The sequence below is a fragment of the Falco rusticolus genome, chromosome 11, assembly GCF_015220075.1.
Source record: "Falco rusticolus isolate bFalRus1 chromosome 11, bFalRus1.pri, whole genome shotgun sequence".
In the NCBI taxonomy this organism is placed as follows: domain Eukaryota; kingdom Metazoa; phylum Chordata; class Aves; order Falconiformes; family Falconidae; genus Falco; species Falco rusticolus.
Window position 1 is genome coordinate 29,437,170 of NC_051197.1, and position 19,897 is coordinate 29,457,066.

The 19,897-nt window shown below is 41.7% G+C and overlaps 1 protein-coding gene across 4 annotated transcripts in view; it reads right to left on the bottom strand.

Moving 5' to 3' along the window:
* RASAL2 (RAS protein activator like 2) overlaps window positions 1-19,897 on the bottom strand; it is a 187,950-nt gene that overhangs the window by 131,576 nt on the left and 36,477 nt on the right. Inside the window, exon 1 of one of the 4 annotated variants that reach the window (XM_037404211.1) lies at window positions 17,900-18,124. The exons of the other annotated variants lie outside the window; for them this stretch is intronic. Within the exon in view, the coding sequence (XP_037260108.1) occupies window positions 17,900-17,948 (49 nt within the window). The 5' untranslated portion in view covers window positions 17,949-18,124. Of the gene's footprint in view, window positions 1-17,899; window positions 18,125-19,897 lie in introns of those variants that run through there. 4 annotated transcript variants of the gene reach the window in all.

The window sequence follows — 19,897 nt, forward strand, 5'->3', positions numbered from 1 at the left end:
GTGTGGCCAGGGATTGGACCACAGTTCTGTGCAGACCTAACAGCACTGAACATGAAGCCCAGGAACATCAAAGTCACAGTTTAGTTTAAGTTTGAATAATGTTAAGAAGGGTCTTACTTTTGACTTCTGATTTCACTTTTGATTTCACGTTACCGCTGCTCAGGCGCAAGATTTTTGTGATCAAAGAAAACTGTTATCCAGCTGCCTCCACTTAGCTGAGGTTTCACAGTGCACTCTCTACAGAGGGCAAAACGGTCTTTCTCAAAGTGCTTCCAAAAAGGCATATAAGGCTTACATGTTTGTTGACATCAAATCACTGATACACAAGTTTGCTTAGTCTACCAGAAAGACAATTTTTTTAATTTCTACCTCAAAAATTTTAGACTGGGCTTTGAGTCAAACTGGACTGACTCTTCCTTATATACACAGCAGCAGCAGCAAAGATACTGCCCAAACAAAACCCCTTGCTCTATAGTAATTCTGTGCTGCTGAGTTAAATTGGTCTCACTTGGCTCCAGCATTTCTTGTACAGATAACACGCAAGAGACTAATTCACATAGCAGAACTTTCTCCTTGACCCACAGTTCAGCTACTTACGCAAAAGCTCAAGCCCTTTCAGAGCAGCAGTTTAGCTTGGGAAGCATTTATACAGTCTCACTTTCACAAAGAAATCAGCTTACAGCAGTGACTAACATATTGGTTATGCGAGATCTCTAACCATACAGAGCCACCCATTCAACTGTCAGCAGGTAGAATAATTTCAATGGAAGAAAAGAGCTTGTCAATTAACTTGAGAAAGTCTGGAGTATCTTCCACTTACACCTCCTGTTTTTAATACCTACTGCATAAAAATGTGATCCTCTGCTAGGAAATTTCCTTCAGAAGAAGTTATTTTTTTGGTAATGTTTGCAGTTATTTGTGCCAAATCATTCATTTAGCTTTTTCAGAAAATTACTATTTTCTTCCTAACAATCTAGTCATTCAGTTACCCACTTTGACATGTTTAATAGCATATATTTCACTACTCCTAGATATTTAAGTAATTTATGCACAAAATGCAGATTTGCTATGTTGGAATATAATTGTATTTCAGCTTTAAGATAATATTGGAAAACAATCTTTCTTAACTTTATAACAATATTTCACAGAAAACGTACACAAGCAGCATTACATTTTCACCGAGCATATGAAGATAATTCTTTGGCAACAGCCCCCTGCGTGGGCAGTCTGCTTTCCACCATTCGGCTTTCAAAAAAACCTACCCATCTCTGCTGCATGAAGCTTCAGAAATTCCTCACAGTATCTCTTGTTTAATAAATACTATCAGCCAATTAACAAAAAAAAAAAAAAAAGCAGCAGCACAACCACAAAACCCCCAAATGCTTCATTGCCAACCAGCTGGAGGGAGAACTTGTCTCTGATGATAAAAATTAATGTTTAATGTTCTCTCTCTCTCTCTCTGAAAGCTGTCTAGTGCTTGAGTAAAGGCACTACAACATGTAAAATTTTAGTGCATCTTTAGCACAGCTTATATTGAGAAAAAGAGTAATTGAAACCTCCCGTGACTAAACTACTCCATTTCAAATTAGTTTTGGACCAAACACAAATGTAGCAGCTTCTCATTTTTTAAAACATTTGCCAAGACATGAATGGGGAAGGGGCAAAGAGAAACATGTTTAAAAAAAAAAAGGAGCAAAAACCCAACCCAACCCCCACACAACCACCAAGACCCACAACCCTGAACATTTGTGCAGCACACTTGGGTTTTCAACTGTCTTCTCCTCTAAATCATAAAGATAGCAGGTTAAGAAACACTGCTTCTGCGAAGATCCCAGACTAAGTCACCAATTACCAGCCATCAAGTAAGTTCTTTAACATGCAGAGAAGTAAAACAAATTGCACCCTGCACCCTCCCCAGAGACATCAGAAGGGATGCAGTCATGCAGGGATCCTCAGTTTTGCAGTCTAGCTACCCTTGGCTCTTTTCCCCTTCAAAACTAGCCCAATGCTCGCTGCACTGGAACAGGTCACGAAGGAGTAATCAATATATAAAGCAGAAACCATCACAAAAGTCTTCCAATTGACCCAACTTGACATGGAGCTAAAGGGCACAGAAGATGAAAGATTTTTCCTTCCCTTTACAATAGGGACTTTTCAAAATATTAAGTTTTGTTTATGCAAGGCTAAGTAATTAATGACCTAACATCCCCTTCCCATCTCCTATCACTGAGATTCATCTGTTTCCCCCTGCAACATTTCCTGCAGGTGGATATCACTTTTCCTCAGCTCGGTACAGACCAGTGCACCTGACTTACTCGACCGCTTAGCATGTAGTGCACAAAGTTATGCCGAGGACAAATGAAATAGCACCTTATCAACTGTTGCATTTGGGATTAGAGTGGCTGGAAAAGCAAGGAGTTTGCTGGAGTTTGGAATTGGCATGGCTGGAACACAGATAATTTAACTGAGCCAAATTAGAGTTTCTCTGAGCAAAGCTGCCCCGTTTATCTCACAAGCTTTGAGCTGGCAATGCGTATCAATGACCACACAGAAAGCTCACCTGCCCCAGATAAATCAAGGAGGTATGCCGTCCTCACTATCACTATGCTGAGAGCGAAATGCATCTATGAACAAGCTAAATAGCGAGACCAAAGCACTTAAATACCAGAGAGTACCGCAATTTCCTGATCCGAAATTGCTGTGCCAAGACACGTTGTGCTGTCATTGCCCTGTGTTTCCAAGCCTTTTACCTTTCCCTATAGCCAAAGCCGCAGTGATGCCAACTGACTCGGCTCTGCATTTGTGGTGCTCTAGTTTCTGAAGGCAGGTACTGAAAAACTCTTCAAGATTTCTGCCCCCTCATTCCATAGCAAAACTTCTACAATTTCTCTGCTGATAAAAATTCCCCGCTTGAAAATCTTCTGGCTTCATTTTTCCATGCCATTCCCATGATCTGCATGAGAAGCTGCTACAGCCCTGACAACTGAGCAAAGCAGTGAAAGATAATATAAATTTATGAGATGCTGGGTTTTGGAAGGATGCCAGGAAAAGTTAGCAAGAAAATCCCATTTCAATACGTTGCCAATAAACCTGTAGAACAGCGATGCCAGATTTTAATTTCACTAGCAATCTTTTGTCGTTGTTGTTGACGACAAAACGCAGCTCATGCCAAGTTTGAAGGGCCATAAAAACATACATTTAAGAGCTAGCCAAGCGCATACAGCGGCTGAGCGAGCCCACACACAGCTGCGAGCAACGCCACCCTGAGCCAGCCAAGTATTTAGCAACATGCACTGGTGCAAATAAACAAACTTCTAACCTGAAGGTAAACACTCTGGCAACTACTTCATAGCACAGAAAATCGTAACAGTAAAAAGACCCGTCTGCAGCGAGTGGCGACACTTGCCTCAGAAATTTGTAGACACTTGCAGGTTTTCCGTCAGGCAGGCAAGCTGTTGGCCCCGACCTGCGACACTGCTGCTCGCACAGGTCTGGCTCCTCCGTGGGCTTACCACCATGCCCAGCTGTGAAGCCACCGACACATACAGGAAGCTCAAGCTGAAAGAAACCCTCTGGAGCCACGGCTGTAGCTCCTAAAGACAGACAAGTGCACTGACCTACTTCGCTGCCAACTTTTGCAAGACTGTCCTTCAACTATATAAGTAAAAAAGTGCTTATCCCCACTCCAACATCCATTTCTTGATGATCAGATGTTGATCTTGGCACCATGTGAAATACACGCAAGCTACTGATTTAAGTTTTTAATGCTGTTTTTCAGCCGGTAAAATTACTTTTCCATCACCTCATTCCTTTTCCAATTGAAGTTTTCTGGACTTTTTTTTTTTTTTTTTTTTTTTTTTTGGGGGGGGGGGGGGGGGGGGGGGAGGCAGCCAGGGGGGAAGCATTATTCCCAACATCTTAAAGCAGGGGGTTACCAACAGAACACAGTTTTATTGCTAGATGTGATCCCTGCAGGCATCAAACCAACTGCAGCTTAAGTATTACCAAGAGGAAAAATAATCATAGTATATACGCATGTTAATGGATAAACACCTCAAAAATGGTCTTGGTAATTATGCCCAAGTAGCAGGTGCATATATTCAAACTTTCCAGGCATTATTTTTATGTAACTGTAAAAGAAGCACATCCTCAGTGCAGACTGTTGCAATAATAACACCTACCAACTCTACTCTCCACCAAGGATATTAGGCGTTGGGTTTATAATTTCATTCTGTACGTTTTTTAAAAAAATTAATTGTTCTAACTCTGTTGGCCTTGTTTTGTCGTGCTCTTCCCTACAAGAGTGAATCAACTACTTTTATTTTAGCAATTCCTTCATGCGACACTCGCTTTGTAAGTGTATTTTAAAATGTAGTTTCTCAAACACTAGAAATCCCACTGCAAAGCCAACTAGCTGCAAAAGATAACCCCCAATTAATTGACAATACTTTCCAAAAATCATTGTGTATCAATGTACTCCTATGGTATAAATAAGGAACAAACTTCAGCAAAATCCATAATTATAATTCTGGCATTTACCATATAAACACCACAAGTAGTAGAAATAGCCTTGTCCTCTGCCATGACTCTTACCCTTACCCTGCACTGGTGTTAAGCAGCAAGACTTTGTGATAGCTGGGGTGGAAAGATGGGGAGCAACAGGACAACAGGACAGAGGTTTTTCCAATGCCCTGTGCCAAGCACTTACTGTTCTGGAGTCTGGTTTACTGTTAGAAAATGCCAACAGGCAGACCCGGGGGTTTCCATGGCCAAACTAGCAAGACTTAAGTCTAGCCTGTGACAAGAAAGTGAACTGTTAGTTCACACACACAGAAATACAGTACATTTCTGAAGTATCTAAAACCCAAGGTGTTTGACACGTATGGAATCCGTGTGTGAACGGAAGGAACATGACTAAACAAACTTTAATTTTTGAAATCACCAACACATACTTGAGTTGCCGAGTTGGTTTTACATCCAGTCTGCACAGGGGTTCACAACAGCGCTGATATCCAGTGGGGTTTCTGCCTGCGAGACCAGACAGTGTTAAAAGCATGAGCCATGGAGATGGGCATGGGGAGCTGGGCATACAACCAACCAAGAGCAAGAATTCACAAATCGATAATTATTTTAGGCTCTGAATTTAGGCTGAGGAATACCTTAAGCTGTATGAGAACTAGCCTAACACCCACCCCACAGCCCGTCCAGAAGACTGTATTAATATTAGCAAACTGAAGCGCAACAATTGACAAGAAACCAGCGGTGTGCAGGAGTTTAAATCAAACCTTCATCTAAATGGAGAAATGGATCACAGGGAAAAAAAAATAAAACATGCCAGTATCTCAAAATGCCAAAAGTTTGCAATGAAAACATTTAGTACCAGCTTGGAAAGACAGTCTGTGTAAAATTCCAGTTGCTGTAGCACTAACTACTACACACCGCATGGAGAAAGTTGTAAAAAACCCAACCAAAACAGAAGGAAGAAATAAAAGGGTGGGGGCGCGATTATTACATGTACGTCACCTTCTAACCAGAAGAGTTCTTTCTCCACAGGTTGTCTGTCAGGAACAGTCTTGAATCAGTGCAAAAGCCAGAAGTCTGGGACAGTGATGAAGCACTAAGATGAAGATGTACCTTCTGCCAGCCCCAGCCAACCGTGAGACCAGCGCGCCAGGGCTGGAAGAGGTTTCACAACAGGCAAAAGCGTGCAGAGCCAAAAGATGAAGCAAGGTGACCTGCAGGCACCAAAACCAGCACGAGACTGGGAAAAAGGAGCACACCCTCTTTGACTAAATCTATACCTGTGTTTGTAGTTTAAAGAATGATTAAGGATGTCCAGTATAGGACATTCCTTGTGATAGCACCACATGATCTCCGAGTGATTGATCTGTCTGTCCTACTACTGAGCCCGAACTAAGAACTGAAATGAAATCCCTCAAAAGTTAATAATAAAATGTGTCTGATGGCAACATGTACAAAAGAGGCTTTCCCCAAAAAAGAAAGATACCAAATAATTTCGAGCTTTGAAGGGAGAGGAAGGGAGGGAGAGAGGGAAGGAAGACAATTTCTCTCTCAGAGACTATGTAGGGAACAAATCTATGACACATGCACACACCTCCTCACTGCAGGACAAAACAAAAACCAACCAACCAACCCAAAAAACCCAAAACAAACCAGAAAACAACCTGAACATTGTGAAAAACGCATTTGCACAAAGCAAGAGTTATTGCATCTCAGGCAGAGTTCCCACCGTTAAAGGAAGGAGGGCTGCTCTCTGTGTCAGCTGGGCAGGGAGGCGGAAGCTCAATCTTCCAACTGCACACAACAGCGAGCCATGCCCACAACACAAGCACTTCATTTATTTTGTGTCTTCTCTTTTGTTATTACTGTACCAGAGACTACTTCTCTTTCAAGTTCCAAAATTACTTTGGTTTTGTTTCATGAGGTGTGAATGCTGGCTTACCGGATGACAGAAGTGCCTATTTCTGAGGTCAATCCTTTATAAACTGAGCATGCAAAGTCCCATTTGTAATTTGCACAAACAGCACTTGCAGTAGACAACTACTGTTCAGCAATCTCTTAAAAAATAAATAGTCTCAGTTATTTCCAGCGCAAAAAATGGAAACTTTAAGCAAAAGGTTTAAGTGGACCAGGGAAAAACCAAAACCAAACCAACAAAAGACTCCCAAACTGCATGCTCTTGCTTAGAGCAAAACCCTCTCCAGTGGGCATCTCTTAAATGCTTTTTATTTAAACCCACAGACAGTTCTGTACAAGCCACTTTAGGGTGCTACTATCACAGCCATCACACCTACAAAGCAACCAGCTTTCAGAAAGAAGCCACTAAATGTCCACAAAAAAATTACTGCCAGTCCTACGAAATGACCTGCCAACAGCCAGCTGCACCAAGGTCATGGGAAGCAGCAGCTTCAGTTAAGTTTTCTCCCACCCTCTCAATGCACAACTACTATCAAAAAAGTTACTTGATCAAAACATTCCTCCTCAAACTACTGCTTGAGTGTATTTCAAGACCTTCAGGTTTACTCACTTCATCAGCAAAAGGGAAAATGAGCTGCTATTTGTAGTTTTACCTTGACCACGCTAGCATTGCTAGTAAACCACGCTCCATCCTCATTGAGCGGTGCACAAGTGCTGCGGACAAAGTCCGATCCTGAAACTGCATCGTAAAGTTTCAAAGCAACCGGCCAACAAGTCCAGAAGTATTTGCTCTAAATATAAAACACAAAGCCACTTTGGGATTTATAAATATGTAAGCAACGACCAAGGCTAGACTAAACTAATGAACATGTGTATTCCAATTCCAACAGACAGGACAGCGCTCGTATGGCTTCACTTAGTTATTTCTTACAATCTATGCCTTATAAAAAGGTTTTTACACATATGAAACACTCATATACCAGTGAGACATAAAATCAGGATGTAATCAAATCTCTACAGTTTTATGTACAAATCCTTCAGGACTTCAAGCTGCAAAACTTGAATGTGAATAATTGCATCTATTTTCTAATAAAGACCATGTGCCTCAGGAGTCAAGTACGCAAGTTTAAGAGCGCTGCATAGTATTTTTGGAGGTATTTCTATTTCAAATAAGCAATCCAGTTAAGCAGAGATAAACAGGCACACACATCAGGGACCTTGTTTAAACAATGCACCAGTTATTGTGATAAATCTAGCTGCCAAATCTAAATATAGACTTTTAGGAAAAAACAATGGAGTTTGAGTAGGAGACAGACTTCTCATATTTACTGTTTACCTAATTATCGAAATGAATGTGCAATTTGGCCTCTCTCCCCTTTTCAGACTGCATGACCACTCTCCCACTCAGAGCCAAGAGAGCTCTGGCTGTTACTGGAAACGCAGCGTGATCCGGCACATTTGATGCTACGAGTGCACTTGGTGCAATTTCAAAGCTTGCATCACGGTTTGGGTATGTGCGTACTCCGCTTCCCCCAGACAGCCCCATGCCTGACACAAGGCAGATAGGCACCGCAGGACTGAGTCACAGCTACAGAAACAGGCATTTTTAATTTTTTTAATATATCTTTTATTTTATTTTTATTAAATGAAGGCATGGGGGGAAAGAAAAACCCCATTCCAAACCCACTCGAATTTTCCAACTTTGGGTGTCCAAACAGGAAATGAGAGGAGGAGGGGGAACAAGGAGGAGAAAGTTCTTTTATTCAGGGTTGTATTTTTAAACTATTACTAGGTTTGTTTTGTCATTCTGCTACAGAAACTAGACCTGTGTGAATTAATGTAGCCTTATTCTTTCTAATTTTTGCTAAGTCCATGCTGCAGTATTAACCTAATCTCCTTACATGGGACATGGCTGAGCATTTGCTCCCCCAGCCCTGCTGGAGCTGGTGTTTTTCCACCACAGATATTTCTAACTGCAGCATACATCCACCCATACATTCCCTCTTCCCTCAAACCATGTAGGAACAAGTAGAATTCACTCCTTCTGTGTTAGGAAACAAAATCTACATACCGTGGACACTGAACCCAAAATCTTGAGTTGTTCTGAAGCATACTACTGTAATGTGATTTATAACCATAACGTATAGAAAGGAGCACTGCTGAAATGCTTTTTCTCCTTGCTAAAAATACTCCTGACTTACACTGCCTTTGCCCTTCTTGATCTATTGATATTTATGAAAGCAAAGCTCAGTTTTGCTGGGCAGGCTGAGGCTAGAGGAGAAAAATCTGTGCCTGCTATTGCCCGCTCTTATTTTAGTTCGTAACAGTTATGTAGCACATTTATTCTCATTGTTTCTAAACAAGTTAAAACTAACTTGTATTTTTTTTAACAAGTTTCTCTCCCCAGCTGTCATTGCTAGGGTTATTGTCAAACTATTTTTTTATTTCCTTTCTCCATGCTTGCACAGCACAGGCCAAACCCATTTGCAACTTCCCTCCCTAGATGCAAGTTGCCATGCTTAGATCAATTATACAGAAATACAATGACTTACAGTAATCATTGGGGAAAAAACAAACATATGGAGCTCAACTTATTTATAAATATCTTCAAAAAGGAGCCTGGAAACATTCCACCCTGGGCTGGTGATGCGTGAGGCAGAAGTGGTGGGGAGTGGCAAGGGAAGAGGCAGAAGAACAAGGATTTTTTTTTTGTGTGTGTGTGTGTGTCTTAGTTTTGTTTTCTTCTTTCCAAAAAAACAAGAAAGGCCAGGAAATCCTCCCAATTCGGTATTCCCTACACCCCCATGTTAGATGAACACAAGACCTTTGCTTCCTGTTCCTTCCTTACTTCACAGCAAGCCGATGTCAGATCTCCCTGGAATGCTACAAACAGAGAAAAAGCCCCGTAGGTCAAACCCTGCGTAAGGGTTATACTATTTGTTTGGGTAACGTGCAACTTCTTTTCCCATACTAGTGCATCCATTGTTTTAACTATGAAAACCCAGGTCAGGTCTTAAGGTCTGTAAAGCTCCTCCTACACGTTTCATCTTTAAAACAAAGATTAACCGGCCAAATCACCTGCAAAAGCCACAAGGCTCTCCTCTTACCACCGCCAGCCGGAAGAATTTTGGGGTAGAAATGGTTAAAAGGGAAGGAATGATGGAAGGAAAAGACTCCAGAGCTCAGCACAACTTTCTCCCTACTTGCAAGCCCACTGTACGGGAGGTCAGACGGACAGGGGACCCAGTTAGATCTGCTCTTGCTCACACCCGATATGGAAAAGTAAGAAAGGTGGCAGAACACGCTTCGAAGCCTCCTTGCCAACCCACACCCTGGGGTCCCGCTTCAAAGCGGCTGTGCCCTCTGGTACCCAAAGGCACACTGACGCACAAACAGCTTCAGGCTAAAAGGTGCTGGTGGCACAGGATTAACACACCGTTTTGAGACTTGGGGAGAAGTTGTGTGGTTTTACCATCATGTAGTTGGCATGATTTCCAGCAACAGAGGCCAAAAATCACCTCCCTGTATAAATACACGTGTAGGGACGCGAGGACAACTACAACCAAAACAAAATCAAGTTTTTCCCCTCTGAAAAGCTGTCAAGCATATCAGGTCCTTCTTTTATCTTCTTGGCCGTCTAAAAAAATTGACAGAAGAAAACTGATCCTTACTCTGGAATAAACTGGAATAGAGGGGGGGAAAAAAGGTGTACGTCAGAGCTTATCTTCTTAAAATACAAACCCCTCAAGGAATATAATTTGCTGCAATTAAATATAAAAAGACAACCCTCAAGATAAGCCTTAACAAATCACCTTAAGAGTTTAATAAGTTGGGTTTGGTTTGGGGGATTTTTCAACTGACCTGTCAAACCCACTTTTGAACTTCTCCCGACTGATGAACACAGGAGCCTGAATAGAAAGTGTGCAAGACAGTTCCAGGTGCACTGAGATAACTTCTTCAATAAATAGGTTTAGAATATTTAATTCTTAAACTAGCACAGGTCTCAGCTTGTATCATGCATAACTACTCTAAACTTCTGCAGAGCGTGATATACTCATCTACCAGACACACTGACATCCACGGCAAGTTGAGTATCCTGCCATCCAACTTACTGACTCAGGCTCTCACAGATGAAATTCTTAATGCCAAACGGCTTGAAAAGAGCTGATAATACTATAGATATTTACTGTCCTACAGTAAATACACCATTGCTTTAAGACTGGTTTAATCACTGAGATTTAAAATAACCCTTACGCACTTCCATAAAAAAAAAATAAGAAGCTCTCTTGAGTTTCTCTTTCTTTTTTGAGTGACTAAAAATTTAGATACAGGATCTCCTTCCCATGCACAGAAGAGAAGCTCTTTTTTCCTGTATTTTCTTACTGGCTTTGTTCCATACACAGAAAGATGTTCTCTCCAATGACCTGAGAAGTGGTATGTTCTGTTGCCAGAGTAGATACCAGGATTCATTGTGTACCCAGAAGACAGGTTGTAAACTCTCCCATGCTTTCCCCCCAAATCCCATTTTGCATTTCAGTGTGCCTAAATTAAAGCGGAGGGTTCTTGTCAAGTGAACAAACACTCGCATTTCCTGCCAAACCACTAAACCGTGTTCAAATCTTAGAACGTACACCCAATTTAGCATGTCTTAGTGGTTTGGGGGGAAATTCAGGTACGCAGAGGCTGTTTGCAAAGCTGAAAGGGTCTGCTTGACAGAAGGAGGATCATTAAGACTGTCAAGTGCATGAGAGAATCAACGTGATATTTACTACTGCATCCTGGATTGCAGAAGTACAAGCAAACACAAGCAAATCCAAAGCTCATCGCTCACGCCAGGCTGCTGTTGTACCCTGCAGAAGCTCTGGCTATGAGGTGACCTTGTGAAGCATTTTGCTGTTCTGAGCTGTTTAAAGCCTTTCTCTTTGGCGATTGTGGGTTTGTAACTCCACAGTTTAAGGTGCCACATCCAAGGAACCTGTAAGCAAAGATGGGAGAACACAGGCAAATACCGCTTAAGCTGAATTTGTTACTGAAATCAGTCTACAGTAGAATTTCAAGTCCACAAAAAGTTTTCCAGAAATAGTGCAACAGAGATGATTGCACATCAATTCCTTATTCAGAATCTTTCTGCCACATTCACTGGAAAAACAAGTTAGTTTTATTCCTATTTTCCTACTCTACTAAGTCTTTTCAGTTAATTTTTCCACTCATTCTCCTCTTTGCTCTTTCCATGTGACAACCAAACACAACCAAGAGATGGATTAAATCACACAAGCTTTCTTGTTATACTCCCTGGTTTTTTCATAGCTGAATAATCCATAATCGATTCCATTCCCATTTAAAGGGATTTTAGGAGTTAACTTCAGTGATAAGTAATCAGGAGAGTTCCCCCACCTGCAACTCTTCTTTCAGTCCATTTTCAAAAGTCCTTCTTATAATCACAACTCTATAGACTATCAAATTAATTAGTTCAGATTTAACAATGCAAAAAGTATCTATTCCAACACTAATATAAATTTTCTCTTTTTAACACTTCTAAAAGCTGGCAATGAGAGGAATATTGAACTGAGACCTTCAGCTCCTTTACCATTAAGATCTCTAAATTTTGTATGAGACAGTTAAGGGAATTTCTGAATGAACAAGAAAGTGGCAATTTCTGGGTAATCCTAACTAAAGCCAGGGTGGGGAAACCACTGCTCTCACATTCTTTTTCTATTATTAAATGCAATATAATTAAATGCAAGGTTTCCTAGTAAAATAACTGAAGCCAATCACCACAAACTACACTACTGGGAAAATTAAGCAGAATGAAAAACCAATGCAGCAATACAAAAGAGGTTAGAGACACACAGTTTCTCACTAAAGAAAAAGGACTAATAAATGTGTCTTTAAAACTCAGAAATTTAGAGCCTGGAATAATGGGGGGGGGGGGGGGGGGGGGCCATAACATAGAGAGGAAGGGGAAGGGAAGGAAGAAACACGAATTATCTCAAGATCTTCACTTCAGAGATATCAGAAGTAGTGAAGAAGCACCAAATAAATTCCACTGCAGGTTCTTCTGACACAAACAGGTCTAACGCTGCCCTTACCTGGCCATATGAATTTGACGACTGATGTAAAGCTCTTGAAATCTGACAGCTAGAAAGCTGTAATTCAGCAAGGGAAGTTATTTTTGAGCACTTACTCAGGAAAAAGCTGAATTTAGCTCAGAGAAGAACTAGCCGTTGCCTGTGATTGCCCCAGAAAGTAACTGGCAATGTCAAAAGATGCCGTTGCCTGTGATTGCCCCAGAAAGTAACTGGCGATGTCAAAAGATGCATACAGGGATTTTTAACATTTTAAAATTTACAGACACAAGCAGGTAATTAATGTTTGCACTTTTTCTGACTAGCCTAATTATTACTTTCAGCCCCAAAGCAACTTTCAGTATTAACAGTACTCCAAGTTTAAATTCACTCTTCCTTCTACTTAAACTATCATCTAATTTGTTCTCTCTTCTCAGGCCCAACTAAGGCTGGCAATCTAATTTTAAAAACTAATTCTCCCCTTCACTGCTATCTGATAACAACCCTTAGGATTGCAAATTTAATCATGATAATAGCAGAATATACTGACAAGAGAACCCAAATGCTTCCAGTGTTTACACCAGCAGCAATAATTGGTGTTTATTCACACAGTGGTAGTAGTGGAGAGCTGGTTAGGGGAAGGCAAAATAGCTTCATGCCACAGCTGATACTACAAACTTTAGGTGGATTAACATGGCAATATTAAAAATAAAACCACCTGATTATATTTGGCAATTAAGTTAATTTAACATGGATAATGAAACATTTAAAAAAACTTCCCTGTTCAGAATTACAGTGGCTTTCCTCTGGTACAGCTTAATTCAGTTCAGAATTAATTCTTTGGAAAACATCAATCAATCATTAAAAAAGCCTGTCCCAAAACAGCTGGGATATCTACAACCTGTGATGGAGGGGAATGCACCAACCTCCCAAACTCAAAAATACCCTTGGCAGAGTGCTCTGTCTACTGAACTCTTGAAGCAAAAATACAGGGAGGATACTAAAGAGTATTATTAGTCCAGTTTTTGAAGCTGGAAATAATACTACAGTGTGGAACTCTTAACTATCCTGTGGAGAATCTAAGCCCGAGTCTCCTACAGAGCTAAAAAGGAAAGCATGGTCTGCAGATTTGTCAGAGAATACAACATGCGCTCTGAGAACAAAGAAATACCCTATTTTGTCATGTCAGAAAGGGACTGCAAATTTAATTCCACAAAGAAAAGTGATGATGAAACAATATAAGTAGTCTTGTTGCAGTCCCTTGGTTATTTGTAGTGAAGATACAGAGATAAAAGTTTACTTTTAGTATAAGGCATCTTCAGAGTCAGTATTAAGTGATTTATTACTAATGACCACTTTGCTTTTTAGAGGCTAGAATGTTTTCATTATTTAAAAAAAATAAATATATTAAGCTCCCAGTAAACAGAAATAGGAACTTACACACACTCTTTAAGATTTTGTACTTACACTGCTTAATTTCCTCTCCCTCCTGCAATTAATCTGTCTGCAGGGGAAAGCACACACAACATTCTGTGCTTCACTGGGTTGATAAGAAGCATGAATATACAATGTAATGCCACATTATTTTTGAACAGGTTTTGGGTTTTTTTTTCCTTTAAGAATATTAAACGACTTTCTGAAGACAGGATTCTGATGGCTCCATGACTGAAGAATACAGTATTCCTAAATCCAAACCAGGCTTAGAATACTTCTGACACCTGTATGGCAAGAATTTCATTAAGCAAGATGCTTTCGTTAGTAATTATGTTCTACAGCACGCTCACTTGAACGGGCAGCGCAAGTGTCACTGCACTCAGGTGATTCAATTAATACTGAAACTCCCTTAGCCATGGTGCTCTGATATGGCAGCTTAATGGCTACTATCTTTAAAAGTGGCACTATTTTACATATGGCCATTTACTGTAAAGGTCCCCAGTGTATCATCCTCAGTAGTCTCAGATATAAAAGATATTCCTCATGCTTAAAAAAAAAAATAATCTTCTGAGGTACTGGAGATGCCTGTTAGACTACTGGTATTTACCTGTCAAAAAAAAAAAAAAAAAAAGTAATACAAAGATGGTGCAGCCCTGAAGGCTGCTACTTTTCTGCTATTTGAGAGGTTTGATATGACAACTTTAACTTCTTCTTAACAGCTTCTTGCATAACCTTCAGGTAATACAGCATTTGTGGCGATGCAGCTGAAATAATGGGTGTCACTTCAAATGTTAACTAAAAGGAAATGCAGCATATAGTTAGAAAACAAAGGATAAAGAAGGACTTTAGCTAAGCAGTATAAGTTTTTGCAACTTTACTGTTCTTTAACGTGTTGAAATTTTATAAGGCAAAGACGTTAAAGAAAAGCCATTTTCAGTGGATATAACCATCTCTCCAGCTAGGGCATGGCTCAAGCTAATTTCAATTTATCTCAAATCCAAAAAACAATTTGCATTTTCTCCTGCAGCTGTAGACCAACAGACAGGCAAATTAAACAGTTTTTAAAAGTAACAGAGATCTCAGGAGAGGAGAGATAAACACAACCGCATTTGTTAAGCTGGCAAAATGCCATTTGCCTGCTTTGACCATGACTTTTTATAACCTTTCTGTTTTAAATAAAGATCAAAACCTTAGGAAGTTCTGTTTCACCACCACTTCACAAAGTGTTCACAAGTTCTTTACTATAACCAACCTTAAACATATCTATATAGAGGGACCATTAAAAAGCCCCACCGTCTCCAAGTAAGCGGAATGTAACTCCTGCTGCAATAGCCTCTTGACTATGTCTGCTCTTACAGAGAAGTCGCCACTTAGAAGTCCCTTCTAAAAACTGATGTTCCTTCCTTTAGTTAGTTCATCTCAAAACCTCTGAAAGCTGCTGTGAGTTCTTGGTGGTAAAGCAAATACATAAATTTGAAACATACAGACCCAAGATCACTTTCAACTACCCTGCAAGTAAATCTCTCACTAGGAAGTAAGACTGAAAGAAGATTATTTTTTTCGATGGTATGAGAAGAGTGGTAATCAGACACAGACCCTACACAGTAAAGGCAAAATGCTTATCAGCCTCTTCTCCTGCAGACTTTTTTCTTCTGCCAAAATTACATGCGATAACACAGAATAAAGTCTAGTTCTATACCCTTGCTGCTCCTCATAATTTACACACCGGAAGATAAATACTGGAAGTGTCCTTTACACTGCTCTATGTTTTCTTCCTGTGCCATTTCTTTTCCCATCTGACCACTCATTGCAGTGTTCCTTTTATCCATGCACCAGTATGAAGATCTGGCAGCAGGCTGGGATTATGGAACTGAGGTCTCAGCATCCAGCCTTCCCCAAATGAAGAAACCAAACTAGCTTCAAGCACACACTTTCCATGGGGCAGAAGGTGTGTTTGTATTTCTACACCCTGCCCAAATAGTTTTTCAATGGGTATGCCTCCTCTGAGGTCACCCTCCCATCAGTTGTGTTTCATACCATTCTCCTAGCATCCTAAATTTCCTAACATCCTGCAGGTATTTAGAAAAAAGCATTTAACACATCCACACAGTGTAAATAATTAAAGTCAAACAAAGAAACAAACAACCCCCCCCCAAACACCCACAACTCTCTCCAGAGACTCTGAAATCATGCTAAAAGTTACCGACCCAGAACTTACTACATGTTTCCCTATGGGCTGTGTTTCCCTCATCAAGGAATTGTGCTTTCAAACACTGATGGTCTGCAACTTCTCTGAAGAAATCTATGCAAGGTAAATGCACGTTTTAGTCGTTTAACACCTGCTAGACTTCCCTACAAAACCCCTTCTACGTTAATTTGCAGATTGCCTGTTTTTCAAGTGACATTTCAGCTAGAATCATTCCAATCTGCTTATCTCCGAAGCAAGGAAATGCATTTATTTATTTTTATCCAGTTTCTTTTTGTAAAGACTGGTTAATTTACCTGAAGCCCCAAGTTATTTACAGAGAGATCTGGGAGATCTCCTCTTCAGTTTGCTGTATTTGTCATGCCACCTCTGTCACAATGGAATGAAGGCGATTACTCTGTTTCAAGTGATATCTCCATTTTTCCTAGAGGCAGAAATTCATGGTTTCTCAGAAGTCTTGGGTGAGCAAAGCGAGACTAGTAAGTTTGGGGCTAGGAGGGAACAGATTGCCGAGATTTCTTTCCTAGCAAAGGCCAAAACAATACTTTACACATTCAGCCTGTAACTTCTACACAAGAGACGCTGCTTACATCTGCGTCTGCACTGTCCCCACCACAAACACAGGCTCAGTTGCAGCCTTGGGACAAATTAGCAGCAGCCAGTAACTCACACAAAAGTCGTATTTTCCAAGAACAACATTTCATTAAAGTTTATATATTACTAAAATCGGCATTGCACAACCTTACCACATGGTTCCAGTTGTGCCCTCCTGTCCTTACCAAACCCTGGAGCAGAGAGAAGTTGCTCTGCTTGGGGAAGGGTTGTTTCAGTCTCCCGTAACTCACCAAATCAGTCCTAATTAGTCCTAGTTATCGAAGAGCCTTCTGCCCTATTACAGATTGATTCACTCAGAGATGCCACTGCCAAAATTGTTTCCTGCTGTGGCAGTTTATGATGTTTGCTTTGCAGTACAGCAGCATGAAGAAAGGATGCTTGCACCAGAAAGACACAAGGCTAATAAAATAAATTCCTGAAATGTAAGCCAGCCTCTTAAAAACACTCACCGGGTACGCATATAATCACACTCTATAATTACTCTAATTTGCACAATTAAGAGCTGGATAAACACCATAAATTTAAATGAAAAAACCTCAGGCACAGGCTGGTGCTGCTACTGGAATATTTTAAAATCCAAAATATACAACACTGCTGACGACGATTTCTGTAACCACTGCAACATGAGAGCACCTTGCTGAAATCCAGTTAGGTACTTGCCACCACTTCAAAAGAATAAAAATAAAGCACTAAAATTGTTTCTCCTACAGCTTACTTATGAACATTGTTTTCGTCTCAATCCCATCTTTTGGTACAGTCACAACTGACGCAACACTTTACCCGATGCTGGTCTCCCGCAAGCTCCCCACTCCTCCCCGAACCTCCCAAGTTAAAAGCCATCCTACTTACACAGATCGCTGCTGTTATTTAGCCCAGCTAAGACAGAAATCCTGGGGCTGGCTAAGGAGCAGACTAAAAGTGACCGTGCCCCATAACTAGCACATTCCTCTGGAGAACCACCTTCTCCACAGACAAAGGTTTTGGCATTTCCAGGTAGCCATCTCACACTGGAAATGGAAGAGGAAAAACAACAATACCCAACAGCTCTCTGCCTGCTACCACGTTCCTCCTCCTAGGCACCTAAACCAACGCTTTCTGATCAGTTATCTTTCCCATCAGGCAAGATGTTTCTCATACTCACCACTCAACGGCTTTGTCTGCACTAGCACCTTCCTCACCAGGCTTGCCATACTGGAATTTTTACCCGCGTTGTCTAAACCTGCTCAGGACCAAACTGGGTGGAAGAGTTAAAAAAACCCGTCTGCATCTAGTCCTTGCGTCTCCACTGGCCCCTTGGCTTTTTCTACTGAGGCTGCACAGCGTCTGGATGAACAAGGCTGAAACACACACACACACACACGTGTGCACGCACACGCACAGGAAGCCTGGAACCGAATCAGTATTAAACTTAGTGACTTCCTTCTTCATGCTCCAGTATCTCTGCTGTAAACAAGCACTGCATATTAGCTGAGTGAAGCCGAAGAGTCCAGCGGAGAAGGACAAAAGAAGGGAGAGGCTCCAGCAAGGAATAACTATTTTAAATACACAAACGTCTTCCCATCAGATTAAAACTAGCTTTCAAATTAGGCAAATTCTGAAGCCATTGTTATGACAGAATAAGTCAAGACAAACAGGAGACGCTGCTTCCTCCTCTGGAGAGGTCTCCTGGATTTCCAGTACGAAGCGTCCTGTAAACTTTCCAAGTGCCTGAATGAAGGACTTCAGAAGCATTTGTATCGCTTCAGGGACAGAACACAAAACGAGGGGGAGACAGATGCAGAAACGAGCCCCAGAAGAGGCACCACCAGCTCTAACTGCTGCACCTTGCAATGTAGGTGCCATGAACGAGGGGGGGGGGGGGTGGGGGGGGTGGGGCGGGAAACTTGGCTCATGTCTGTGTCAGACCACATGGCCAGGACTACCAGCGCTGCCCCACAAGGCAGCCACCAGCTCTCAGGAGCAAGGTCAGCCTGGCAGGAGTGCGTGTGTGTACAGGGACTAGACCGGAGTGAACTACATCCTCTCCGATGGTGTTTCATGAACAGCCTGCTTCTGTTTTGAGACACCTTCGCCTCACCCCACAAAGCTTCAGGCTCCCTTAGTCTTCAATAGGCTTTCCTCCACCATTTTGAGGCATTTAATTCATGGCAGCTCTACCTCAGAGCAAACTGGAGAACAGATCCACCAGTGACCATCAGACATGCCATCAAACCCTTCTGCACAGTCCCAGAGGGCACTAACATTTATTTGCCTCACTGCTGGCCACAAACGCTCTCTTGAGAGATAAAGACAGCAGGCAGGTCAAGTTCTCCAGATGCAGAATGCTCCAAAAACAGACAACAATGGTTCTGACTGCTCTGCTGGATCTCCAGCAGGCTCATGCACTTGGCAGGGAGGATGAACAAGGGCAAGCAGAGCCCAGGAGACAGATGGCAGCAGCCACTTCTGCCTACTGCTGCGCTCACATGTCCTGCTGCAGACTGTGCCAAGCTGGGTGGCTCTGGAAAGCATCCTACCTGGTCTGTGGAAGGAGCGAGCCAGACACAGACCACTGCCCATCCTCCCCAGCTGCAACAGGCTGCAGCAGCAACCCTCCAAACCTGCAAGCCTGCTGCCGTCAAGGAGGCTGGCTGCATCCAAGCATCCTTGGAAAAAGAGAAAAAGGAAGATGGACTGGGCAGCTTTGGTCCATCACCAAGTGTCAGCCAAACAGTGACCATCCTCACCCTTGGCCAGGACACAGCCATAGTGGCCTTTCTGCTTGCAGCAGCCCAGCTGCTGGAAAATGCAAGCCTGTTGGACTTCTTCCTAGGGCAGGAAAGGCCGAGTTGCATGTGGCATGTGGCTTCACAGCACGAGAATTTTTCCCTTGTCTCTGACAGTATACCGAAGTTATAGTAGTTCTTGGTCTGGGATCTTCAGCAGCCAGTAGCTTTATTGGTAACACTAATGAAATAGTGTCTGACCACTGCGGGCTTTCTCAAACTAAGTCACACAGTGGCCAGCACAAAAGGCTGAGTGAAAAGAAAGCTGACAGCTTGGCAATACTTGGGGCTAGGATGCTAAGTGCCTGTCTGAAAAACCTGCCATCTTATGCCTTTTCAGACAGACACGTTATTTATCTTTCTGACAAAGACCA